The sequence below is a fragment of the Lagopus muta genome, chromosome 5 (assembly GCF_023343835.1).
Source record: "Lagopus muta isolate bLagMut1 chromosome 5, bLagMut1 primary, whole genome shotgun sequence".
NCBI classification, from domain to species: domain Eukaryota; kingdom Metazoa; phylum Chordata; class Aves; order Galliformes; family Phasianidae; genus Lagopus; species Lagopus muta.
This window is the reverse complement of record NC_064437.1, coordinates 5,279,316-5,291,924: the sequence shown is the minus strand read 5'-3', so window position 1 is coordinate 5,291,924 and position 12,609 is coordinate 5,279,316. Positions and strand designations below refer to the sequence as shown.

Below are 12,609 nucleotides of genomic sequence, written 5' to 3'. Positions count from 1 at the left end.
ATTACATTGCTTAATAAAAGAGCAGCAAAAACATCTGAAAAGATCCAACAGATAACTTCTATTGGTTTTCCTACTGGCGTAGAACCTGTGAAAAGGTCACTTTTGAAACTCAAGCTCTAACTACCTTCCATTGAAGGAAAAATATGTTTTCTTTAAGGGGTATTACTTCAAAGTTCTTAGCACCGGTAGAATTGAAGCACAATCACTGCATACACTAAATTAATTTACATCTCTAGGTACGTAAAAAGCTGAGATCACCAAAGCCATGGAAATCATCAAAAAGGAGATGTAATTCACTGCCCAACAGCCACAGATAAAGTTTTCCTGCTGCTAAGGATAAACAGCTAGGCTTTGAGTTTGCTGAATTTGCTTTGATGTAAAAGGATAATTTCATGCTTCAATAAAAGGGACAGGATGCAAGAAAAGCTAGATTAGGTTTCTCATCTTGTCGAAGATTTCTTGTGTTAGTACCTACCATTTTGTGTCCTTTGGGATATTGAGGTCAGTTTGGAGTTGCTCAACAAGAACCCACTTGAACTCATTCAGATAAGCTACAGTGATAAAGGAACCAGGGACACTTGTGAAGAAAGTATACATTGGCTGAGATAAGATGAGTGAAGTAGAAATGTTTACGAGCATTTGAAGAGTTACACATACTTAGGACAAAAAAAGACTTCTAAAAATCTTTACTATACCGGACGATACAATCTGTAGGGAACTACTGGTCTTCTAACCGGCCTTGACAATTCTCATCCATCTCCAGAGTATTGCTAATATATTCATTGAACAGAATGAAGAGTCTGAAACCCTTCATAAGTAGGCCTGGAAGGTAACCAGCATACAAAAGACGTAAGATATTTTTTATATTACATTTTGGATGTGATGAGGCTTTGACAGAGGTTAGTGAATGATGAAAAAAATCGATTCCATTTACAGAATTGTGCTATTTCCAATTTCCTGGCAAAACAACAATAGACTGCACACAAGAAGAGACTGAGAGAACTCTGTTCAGCCACCAGAAGAGGAGGCGAAAGGAAGATTTTATCGCTGCCTTCAACGCTGAAATAGGAAGGGACTACAGAAACAAAGGCAGATTTTTCTCAGATGTGCATGGTGATGCACGCTGCAACGGAGAAAATGCAGGTGACATCCAAGGATTTTTTTCATTAACATCGGTGGCCAAATGCAAGAACAGTGACCTGTTTGCAGCAGGGGCCTGGACTAGATGAGCCCCAGAGATCCCTTCTGTCTTAAATTATCCTGTGACTTCATGGAAAGATGATATGGGGCGATTTTATTTTATTCTGTCCCCATTGATTTCTTCACTTTGACAAACCAAAGTTTTTGCCATTAGTCCCACAAACTCAGTCTGAGCCTCTGGAAAACCAGACTGTCTTTTCTATGTCCTGCCACCAGGAGGGTCCTGTAGCTCCAGAAGCATTCCCACCTTCTGCACCTTATGCTATATTTGTTTACAGATGCGTGGAAACCTCAGCTGCTGTAATGCTCCCAAGGGCCCACCACACTTGTGGGGGCCCAGTAACCAGAGCACGGAAGCTGGATTTTGTGCTGGCAATAGCCAGTTAGTGCAACGGGAGTGCTGTAGAAATGAACACTTGTACATCTGACACTAACCTTATCTCACTCAATGCCTTGATTGAGCCTGTAACAAATTCCTCCAACAGAATAGTCTTTATTTATTCCACTGCACATACAATTCCCCACCATCATAGCACAATATAAACAAGAAGATCTGCTCTTGATGTTGGAGGGGGGAAAAAAAAAAATCCTGTCTGTTTCTGCCCCAGGTTCTAAAATGTGGTATGTGGCTGTGCCTGGATGATTTGACCTAGTTTGTTTGTGGTGGCTTTTTTCGCTTTCTTTCCCCCCTCCCCCCATTTGAAGTTCAGTGGCCCAGTGTACATGATAGCCTGAGTGAGACAGTCCACTCTTCTTCAAGATAAATGAATTCTCCAAGGGCAGGAACAGTCTATTAAGTCGCTTTCCAGAAAAGCACAGTAATGTAACCAAACTCAGTCAGACATGCACGAGACATAGATCAAAGATGAATAATGTGGAAATAATTTCCTTTGGGGTGAATGGGAAGCTAGGAGAGGGTTGTGCATTTTTGGGTGAGCAATACTGTCAGCAACACCAACAATTGCAGAATTATGCTTTTGTGCAACTTAATAGCAAACGAGCACCATTACGTGCTGACCAGTATTACAGATCAGCATACACAGCAGCAGCACATAAAGTGCCCAGGATCGTGGAAAATGCCCATTAAAAATATAACTGTCAAGTTTGGATACATCTCCCTGAACGACATGCACTTCAAAATAAGAAGGACTGCATGAACTGATACTGCATTTCAAACCAACATTCATGGATTTCGTTTTATATTCCACTTCCATTAAGAATATATATATCTATTTCTAGGACTGCTGCTTATTAAACCTGCCTATTAAACCATTCCTTATTACATGCAACATGAATTCAGACCTCCCTTTTTCTCTCTCGTAACATCCTCCTGCACCATTCCGTATAATAACTTCTGCTCTTAACTAGGAGAATGTCACATATCTGATAAAGAAATAAGAAATGGTGAGTTTCTGCTGCCTGCATTCCTTGATCTCATTACATATACGATGTCCTTAGGCAAGAGTTTGCCAGCTCAGATCTTTACTTGCTCTATCCCTTTAATTTATGTTCCCATCAGTGCTGCTACTGTTTGCTAGCATTTGTTTTTATTTTTCTCCAGAGATTTTTACTTTTCATTAAATAATCAAATTCAGAGAAAAATTTAAAATTTCATTCCTGTAAAAAAGCCACATGATTCTGTACCTATGTTGGAACAGCACTGGGTGGCTAACATCCGTTTTGATAGAGGTCTCCTAGTTCAGTAAGAAGAATAACTACCATTCCCCCTTCTTCAGCTTCCAGAAACTGGATGGTGACATAGCAAGGAATCTCTCACGTTTAAGCAAAGCCTGTGTAGCACATGCCACCACCGCAGGATGGGCACAGAGTAGCAGTGAGCTGCTTTTAGTGACAACAATGAAGAAGAGGTGTGGGGCTCCTCAGCTGGATGGTTTGTGGGGCCTTACCAGAGATCCTGCACAGGCATGTTGCTACATAACCTGGTAGCAAACAATTGTAAGATCCTCAGGTGAACGAGCTGACTCTGAGGTCAAAAACATTTTCTGTATCTCAAAACTGACTCTGGTGAGGTACATGGGAATCAGGGGTGTCTGGCTGACAGAAGTATTAACTCCGCTCCCACTGTTTCTCGACATTCCGTTCTCCTTTTTCACGATTTGTGGGAAGCTCATTGCATACAAGCTGGCACAACAGAGATGAAACACATTATTGTTTGAGAACACTTTCCAATGATGGCAGTTTTGCACCCACTGCAGGTTTTGCCTCACCCATAGGCAGAGAGCAGCAGCACTGGCTCATGTCACACAGAGGATAAGCCTGCATCTCCCCTGGCTGCCCTCCCAGCAGGCATCCTGCAAGGCCTAAGTGGTTCATTTGCTTTACATACATGCAGCCAACCTTTCCTGAACAGAGACCTCCTGAACCTAAAAAGGCTTTGTCAAGGAAGATGAGGCTGGAGTGTGACATGCCGTGGCATTAACTCTTCCCCTTCTCCATCAGCACTGCAATGCAGCACAGCTAAACAGCATTTCTTTGTTCCACCTCACTCACCATCCCATTTCTTCTCATTTATTAAGTATGTATCTCAAAATAACTTTCTTCTCTTCAACATTACATTCCTCCTCCTCCCTCCCCCAGCCTTGTTCAAGCCAACTTCTTAAATTGTGCATTCTGTCCTTCCTGCCCTCTGTGGATAGCATTAATTTTTGAGTTTGCGTGGCTTTGCTTCCCCTGATTTAGGGGCTCATTCCACTTCCATGCAATAAACAGACTAAGCCAAAATAAAACAATCCCCTTCCTCCATCATTATTTCAGATGATTACTTCAGAGAGAACAGCTCCAGCCCACAATATCTGCCTGAAAAGATCTGCTTACAGAAGAGGGATACGCTTATTTTGGAAACTTTAATATAAAATAAATGAGACCAAATAAACTCAGCTGCCAAATAATAGCACTGAAGAACTGACAGATGGCAGAACACTGAGCTTTAGCAGTGCTATTTGCCTGCTACATTAATAATTTTCTTGGACAAACCTGTGGATGTAAGAGTATCTTTAGATTAAGGATCTAGCTCAAAGAAAAGAAGAAATATAAGCAGCTTCTTCTTCATAATAACTCATTTTCAAACCAGAAGCCTGAACAACCATCTTCTCTAAATTCAGCTCATGCCAGATACAATAGTGAGAAGCCCTACAGGTTCCATCAGTTGGGAACTCCATAGCCACTTATTGCCACTGCTCTCTGCCAAATTCAGTGGCTTGAAGAAAATGCACTTCATGGATAGCAGGAAAAAAAAAAACCTGGACACCACAGGTTGAACAAAATCAGGTAAGCTGTAATGCCATCTTATCTATGGACACAAAACAGGTCACACTGTCCTGAAAACCTGTGGAAGGGTAACATCTTGAGAGAGGGTATCTCCAGGTGCAAAGCTGAGCAGCTTCAGGGATCTGGGAAGCAGCAGCAAACTAAGTAGGGATTTTTTTGTTTCTTTACAACAACCTTTTATCTTTAACTCAGCACTAGAGACAGGGACATAGAATCCCTAACAACCGATCAGAGCCCATAAGGTATTTACAAAATAGCTACAAAAGCATTCAGAAAATAGAAAGCCATTTAGCATATGGCTAGGTGCTGTGGATCTCTTTCCAAGCTGGAAATACTCCTCAAGTGCAACATTCAGCATTATCAATGCTCTGAATCTCCATATCTCAAATGGACTACAGCCAGTGTCCCAGTGTTACGTTAATTGAGGAAAAGCTCTGGAACCTGACAGAGATGCTGGTAATTATGTGACCTGTCCGAAAGCAATTGATTTTATAAAGTAGTTTGATCTAGCCAGAGGTGAGAAATCTCCATTTCCCATCCCAACTCTTCCTTAGGGAAACTCCACAGTGCATTCTCCTCCAAAGGCTGTGCTGCATTTCCACACAGCAAAGTGAGACAGTCACAGTGGCCTGCAGTTACTTCTCACCAGATGGAGGAAAAAATAAATAAATTTAAAAAAACATCAAGGACTGCTGGGAGAGAACTTCTAGGAAAAGCCTTACAAAACGTCCCACTATACACTCTGACTCTCACTAGATTTTCTGTCTGTAATTACAGCTTTTTCCTTGTCTGGTATGGCATTTACACATACAAACAGTTTGGGCTTTTACTTTGGGGGTATACACTAAAAATAAAGCAACATGCTCCAGTTTTTTGTGTAACAATCTGCCAGGTTTATCGTTCACTGCTGCCTTCAAGAGTGGCAACAGGAAGAGCTGCAAACATATGTGAATTAATCCCACAACCAGGACAGTGCTTATGCATCATCGGGCTGATTCTGGTTCCTTAAGAGCAGATCGGATCAGCCTCTGAGATGACACATAGTTTGACAAGGATACAAAACATCTGGGAAGAATGGCCTTACCATGCAAATTAAAGCCTATAGCTATCAACAGCCATAGGATTAAAACTACTTGATCTTCATCTGATTAAGTGTGATCCTCAAATCTGAATAATCCCATAAAAGAAGTAAAGTTCCAAAATTCTACTTGCAGATTTTTTTTTAAGATTAGAAGGCAAGCTTTGAACTGGTATAGAAAGAAATATCAACTTGTCCAGAGAGCCAGCCGCAAGTCAGGCATGAGCTTGTACTGAGCATCCTATAAACTTTGAGACATGAAGATCTTGCATCTACCACATAAACTTGTAACAAAAGTTAAACATATTGTGCTGAGACAGCTACACATTAGAAAGCACGGAATTAAAATTAAAACTAGCCTTAACCAGGCACTCCAACAATGCAGCCAGCTACACGGTACGAAGGCACCAATCAGAGCAGTTCAATGCGTGCTGGAAGCCCTGCTATGAAAAGTCACCTTTATTTTCTGTTGTTGGAAGCTGGGATTGTGGCTCAGGACCACCTTGATCCAGATGTGAAAAATACGCAAGAACAAAGTCCTAAGAGGACACTTTACCTGTAACAGAGAGGGCTAGAGCATCAGAAGTTTCTGGTTTCAACAGAGAAAAGCACTCACTCATGCAAATTGCCTCTGGAAGCCAAGAGACCCTTCCTGACTGACAGATATGGATGTTATCTTCTGTGAATAGAAATGCTGCAGTTATAGGCCATAATTACATGCCACAGTCTCTGACCTGTTTTCAAAACTCTTGTACTAAAAATAAAAAAAGGCCAAGTCAAGAATTAGTCCACACGGGCACTGTCACTTCCACAATGAATTCCTGATTGACCTGTCACAGCACACTGCAGAGCTGGAACAGATTTCTGCCTGTGTCAAGGTGACACTGTCCTGCTCCCATTAGCAGCAGGGAGACATTTCAAGGGCCATTATTTCCCTGATACTACCTGAAGAGAAGAACCACTGCAGAAACGTAGACTTCAGTTTCTTAGTAGGTTTCAAGCAGAAAATCACGCTAAACTGAACAAATGACTTTCCTCTCAGGACGGCAGCCCCATATTGTACCAGTCAAAGGCTCAGGTCAAGCGTCCTTTACAATACTTAAGTTTTAAAGATGATTTCCCCAGAGAGATAACGTAAGTGGGGAAAAATGGGAGGAATGGAAGATGATGAAGAAAAATCACCAGGGAACTAAGAGCTGCATGGTCCGTACCCTCTCCATGCTATGCCCTCTGCCAAGAGATTTACAGACAGCAACACCAGGGAATGGAGCTGCTTAGTTATGCAGCCCCCCTCCGCACAATCAGGTAGCAGAAGGAGCATTAATAAGATAGCTTTTGACTAAGGCGGATGCAGGGTGAAAGACCAACACTTACAGTACATAAATATGCGAATGCAGTCACTGAAGTTTTTTCTGAAGCCAGTATATGGCTGCAAAAAATATTCCATTCGTTTTATGCAAAAGATAAGCTTATTTATCTTTCTTAATTAGGGAGGGAGAAGGTAGAACAGGTACTGGGATTAAAAATAAAAGCATGGTTATTTGTGAAGCCCTCTATGTGCCAATAAAACACTTCCTCCAGCACTGTTTCTGACTCATGGGAATATATTTGTGAAGTACATGACTGGAAATTCAATAGAATGGCTTGTATAAGTTTCTTGGTCTGCCCAAGAACAAATCTGCAGATGTAAGCAAGCCAGTGTTTTCATTACGGTGTTCTTGGGATTCCCTTCAACTCAGCATCAGACCTTCACAGTTCTGTACTAACAGAGCATGGACAGAGGTCCTCAAACAGCGAAAACATTATGTGCACTATGGAAATCAAGCATGTCCTTTTACTTACTCTATCAATATATTTTTAAAAGGTGTTGTCTGTACTGATCATCTGTTATATTTACTCTCAGCTTTAGTCATTTTACACTGCTCATCTTTTGTCTGTTATGTTTTTCTTCACTTGTTCTCCAAGGCAAAAACTAAAATAAGAAATAATAACACTGAGCAATGCCCTAGGAATTGGAAAGTTCAGCTGTAGTGACAGAAGTGCTGTCTGCAGTGAAGAATCCTAAGATGCTACCCCATGCAAAATGCTGCACATCACAGTTTGCAAAGGCCTGACCCCAGGCACACAGATTTCATAGTACTTGATTCAGACCTTACATGATTGCTGGTGCAGCCTCACACACTAGGAAGCCGGGGAGCAACAGTACACCTTGTAGGTGTAGTGCTAAATAATAGCTTCTGATTCCCCTTGGACTCCTGCTTCTTAAAAGCTTTCTCTTTTGTGAGAAGACTGATCAGGAATCTTAATGCACCACTGCTGATCACGAGCCCTGAAACTATGCAAACTGCAGTAGTGCTAGAAATGTTTCCTGTTTCAGACAGAAATACACCTTGTATAGTTCTATCTGTATCACTGTCTGGAAAACTGGTATACGGGAACATTTGGACGCCATCTGATTCAAATGACCTGAATCTTTTGTGTGTTTAGTTTCTGTTACAACAAAAGCTGAAGTTTAAACATCATCCTGTGAGTGTTAAGAACAACACCTTCCGTTTCTTAGCACTCCATGCTTTGACAAGACGACATGTCTGAGAAACACCACTTGTCTTTGCTACTCACTGCATGCTGCTTCTGATTCATCCGACCCATCAGAACATTCTTCTTCGCCGTCACACTTCCACCTATCTGGGATGCAGTGGCCGTTGTCACAAGCGAAATCCGACTCAGCACAAGTTTTCTTTGCTGCAGGAAAAGAAAAAAACAAACAGAACTGGATGTGAATATAAGCACAACAGATCACCTTCACGGCATCCCATCCCAGGAAGGACAACACTGATTTCCCCACATCAAGAGAATTCATCTCACATTCAGCATCGCTTCTCCATGACAGAAACACTCAGGTATCGGGTGTTCCTTTTCTCTAAAACTTTTATTCCTCAATTATTCAAAATGGATCTACTCTTGTATATTTTATTTCAGACAGTAAAAAAATAAATAAATCAATACGTAAAAATAGGGATGCTCTTTATCAAAATAAGGATCTGGGGTTTACTACAAAACATTGCTGCTTTCATGGAACTGAAAGCGTGCTGCATGATTTACAGACAGGTAAGACAAGTCTTGCCTTTGGAGTACTACGATCTAACAATGTTTTTATCCACACAGTCTATCATGGCTTTTTTTAGTACATCTGTCACCCTATTAGATGATCATAAAGCACTCCTCCAGACAATAAACATCATTTCATTAAATGTCAACCACTCAACACTCTTTGCTTTGCTTGCATTAATCTAGGGCTTGAAAAAGATGCAAGGCAGGAGGCTCAAGCAATTAACGGGTCTATTCCACTGTGCTGGTGGTGCAGCACACTCAGTGCCTTTAATATACATCAGCATTACTGCACTGCAGCAGAAAGAAAGCAGCCTACAATCTGGCCTGTTCAGTCCTTGGCATCAGTGTGTATGTGATCACAAGTCACTGCCTTTTCCAATGGTGTGGCTTTTCTACAAGGAATCCAATTGAAGAGCAGATCAGCTGACCAACCAATTCATATAGGAGGTGGTGGCAAGGAGATTTGTTTCTTCCCTTCTGCAAAGCTGCTCACAATCTAATACGATCACAAGAACATTCAGGCATTGAAGGACACCTGGAGGCCAGTCCAGCCTCCTCCTCAAGACCTGGCCAGACCAGGTAACTCATGGCTTCACTCAGGCTGCTTTAAACATCTCAATCTCAGGATGGAGACAGCATGACCTCCCTGTGCAATCTGCTCCACTGCTTAACTGATTGCACAGGGAGGCTCGTGCTTGGTACCTACTACTCGATGTAAGTCATATGTACACATTATGGCTTCATCAGCATTTCTTCCAGCAGACATCTTCAAAGCATTAAACACAACAACTTGATCTGACTTTTTTCTTACTTTTTCTTACATAAGCACAAGCTTACAAGCCCATGACCTATGCAGGAAGAGGGCCATTGCTGCATGAGGTACTGGGGAGGTTGTCATGGCAGAAACCAAGCATTCATGTACTAACGTGAGACACACAGCTTCCCTGAACAAGCACTGAGCAGGAAAACACCACAACACACCAGTAAGCAGCTGTACAACCTCTCAGGATGCACTTCATACAGAGAACATGCATTTATTCCCCCCTTTCCACTGCTAAATGAGCCATGTTCTGAATCAAATGGACAATTTGCCCTTCGGTCATTTAGAACCAAATATTATGAACAAATATAAAGAAAAACCACAGAGGCCAACTGCTTTACAAGAGACGAGCGACAAAAGGAACCCAGTCTGATCTTCCAAGGATATTGCACGTCCATTATCAGAGGGAACAGACCTGCTCCTCAACACTTGTGCAGCTGGCTATCACGGGTCACTTCTGATGTATTTATTACATCAGATTAACTAAACTAAGCTTGCATGTAATGGTCAGAAGCTCATACCAGATGCTGATGGGATACGAGTGCATAAGCAAAGTCACAGCATTTCCCTGCCTGCTGCCAACCTGAAGCTCAGCAGTTGCTGTTAGAGGAAAACTGCAGCACCCCCAAATGAAACAACTGTGTGTTTTTCCTGAAACAGTGACAAGTGTAACACTGGAGATATGAGATGTTTCATTTTTAAAACTGGTTTAGTATAATACAAGCTCTCTCAGAATCATCATGTCTTGCTTCCATCAGAAATCTCTGGTCCTTGGCTCATTCCCAAGAGACTGTGACCCAGCTACCTTTCTGCCTTCACCCAACCTACTCTTTCTCCATCAGTCTGACACTCCGACCACTTATTTCCAGGACGTGCAGACACAAGCGAGGGGTCAGCAACAGACAGGAGGGTAACAGGCAGCCCTCCCACCCTGCAGCACGGCCAGCCTGCTCACAGCAGATGGTAGCACTGATTGCTTTGTTCCCCCAACACTGCTCTTGGGCAGCACAATTAATAGATTGCCAGGATTCACAAAAGGGAGAGAAACGCATTGCTGACATTCACAGGCATCCTTTGAGGGTGTTAATGCGCTCCAGGAGCAGAGCCCTTCTTTGCAAGGCAAAGCTGTGCCCAACCACCCAGCAGCAGAGAAAGGGGACCCTGCCCACACACCCACCCAAGGGTCCCACAATCCCCTGCCTGATACATCAGCAAGATAAAAGCACATTTGGTCCTTTGTTTGAATCTGAACTGCCTGATCACTTAAAGCAGCAGGCTAAGGGGCAAAAGCCTTAAACCATTCTATGATTATTATATTTACATCTACCATTTCTTATTTTGCTGCTTCTTATTATTTATATTTTAAATAATGTATCGTTATTATTCTTATTCTCCAACACATTGGGTCACGGCTCTGCAGAATGCCTTAATTAAAATATGCTCTGCTTTGTGTTGCAAACAGCAGCCCGGATTATTCAAGCTGCAAGAATACGGAAGTCCTGTCATTTCACCACTAACATAAGACTGGAATCGCTTTGTTTTCAACCAGATTCCCCTTCTGGCACTCAATCCTTGTGTCTGTGCAATCACGGCACAGGCAGGGAGAAGTTAATTAATATATCAGCTCTCTGTCACTTTCCTCCTTTTCTTTTTCAAGTCCAATAACCTCTTCTATTAATCTCCCATGTTATACACCTTTCTTCCATCAATTCTCCATTAAAAATTCATTCAGGCCCACACCATAAATTGTCAGCGGTGCATTAAAAAGTAAAATAAATAAATACCTCCCTTTCAGACAGTGGGGAGGACACAGGTTCCTTCTATGGTTTCACCTGGCTCAGAAATAGCCAAGCAGAATTAATTGTTCCCCTGAGACCTATTTCCTTTGCCGTAAGCAGCACAAGCAGCTCTGCTCACATCTCTTCCAAATGAACATAAGCAAACAAGAGTAACTAGTCACAGCTTCCCTGTGCCTCTGCTCCTCGGGGGGCAAAATGATACCTGGAACAAGAAGAGAGAAGGCTACTGAAGCATACACACAGCCTTTCATCTTCTTCCCTGCTTGGATACAGGAGTGACACCAAAGAGACTGCATTTCTTTTGGCTCTTGCTCCATTTGCCTTTGGTACCTGCTTTTCCTTTTTCACTTCTGTAGCTGGGCAGATACAAAAGGAGTTCCAGCGTAGAAGTTAACTCCTGTGCAGCCACAGGGCTGATTCCCAAGGGGCTGAGCACTGGTTTGGGCGAATTTCCAAAGCTTGGTTAGAAAGGAATTCATTCCTGCTTCTCTTCTCCCAGTAAAACAGACAAGAGAGGGAATAAAGCCATGACAGAAACACAAACTAATGCTCTGAATTTTAAACTAAATTGCACCAGACCAGCATCCCTCATTTTGTAAAGATGTCCTTCTGTTTTCCATTACTCTCATCCCTTATCCCAAATTGAAGGTGAGGAGTCAGGATTCATCCCCAGAGCAAATAAGCAGCAGAACTTGAGGCGACTGGTTTAGAATATGAACATTTACTGAGGGTATCAAAAAAGAAGCAGTCACTGGGGATATGTATAATTAGATAGGAAGAAAGAAATGCATACTGAAAGGAAAAGGAACAAGTACTGGCAACGAGAAGGGACTGGATGCTCTACAATCAACTTCCAATTTCAAAAATACCTGATGTGTCAAATCCCAGACATTAAAACTAATCAGGTAACTGAACCTAATTTAAGAGGTCCAAGATTTGTACTCCCATCATCTTACTGTTAAGATCCAAATCTCTCCTATATCTGAAGCCCTCAGTCACTTCACTTTGTGCTTCAGTTCCAGAAGCTTTCTGGGACAGGAACATCTTTTATGCTTCATCTTAGACAGCAAGCCCTCTGTGATTCAATTCTAACCCACAGCCAGCCTAAGGAGCGTGCTAAGCCAAGGAGACCTGCAGACTGAGATGTGCCTTTACCACCTCACAAGCAGCCAGCCAGTTTCCACCAGATCTGAAAAGACAGGGGAGCAAGACGTGAAGAGTCTAATCCTACACATCCCATAAATCAGCAGCTGAACAGAGAACAGTCAAAACTACAGCCCCACAGAAGGAGGACAGAGCATGGCCTCTGCCCA

The 12,609-nt window shown here is 42.3% G+C and overlaps 1 protein-coding gene across 3 annotated transcripts in view; it reads right to left on the bottom strand.

The window, feature by feature from the left end:
- LRP8 (LDL receptor related protein 8) overlaps positions 1–12,609 on the bottom strand; it is a 150,894-nt gene that overhangs the window by 53,603 nt on the left and 84,682 nt on the right. For all 3 annotated transcript variants that reach the window (XM_048944603.1, XM_048944605.1, XM_048944604.1), the window contains exon 3: positions 8,186–8,308. In XM_048944603.1, the coding sequence (XP_048800560.1) occupies positions 8,186–8,308 (123 nt within the window). The remainder of the gene's footprint in view (positions 1–8,185; positions 8,309–12,609) is intronic.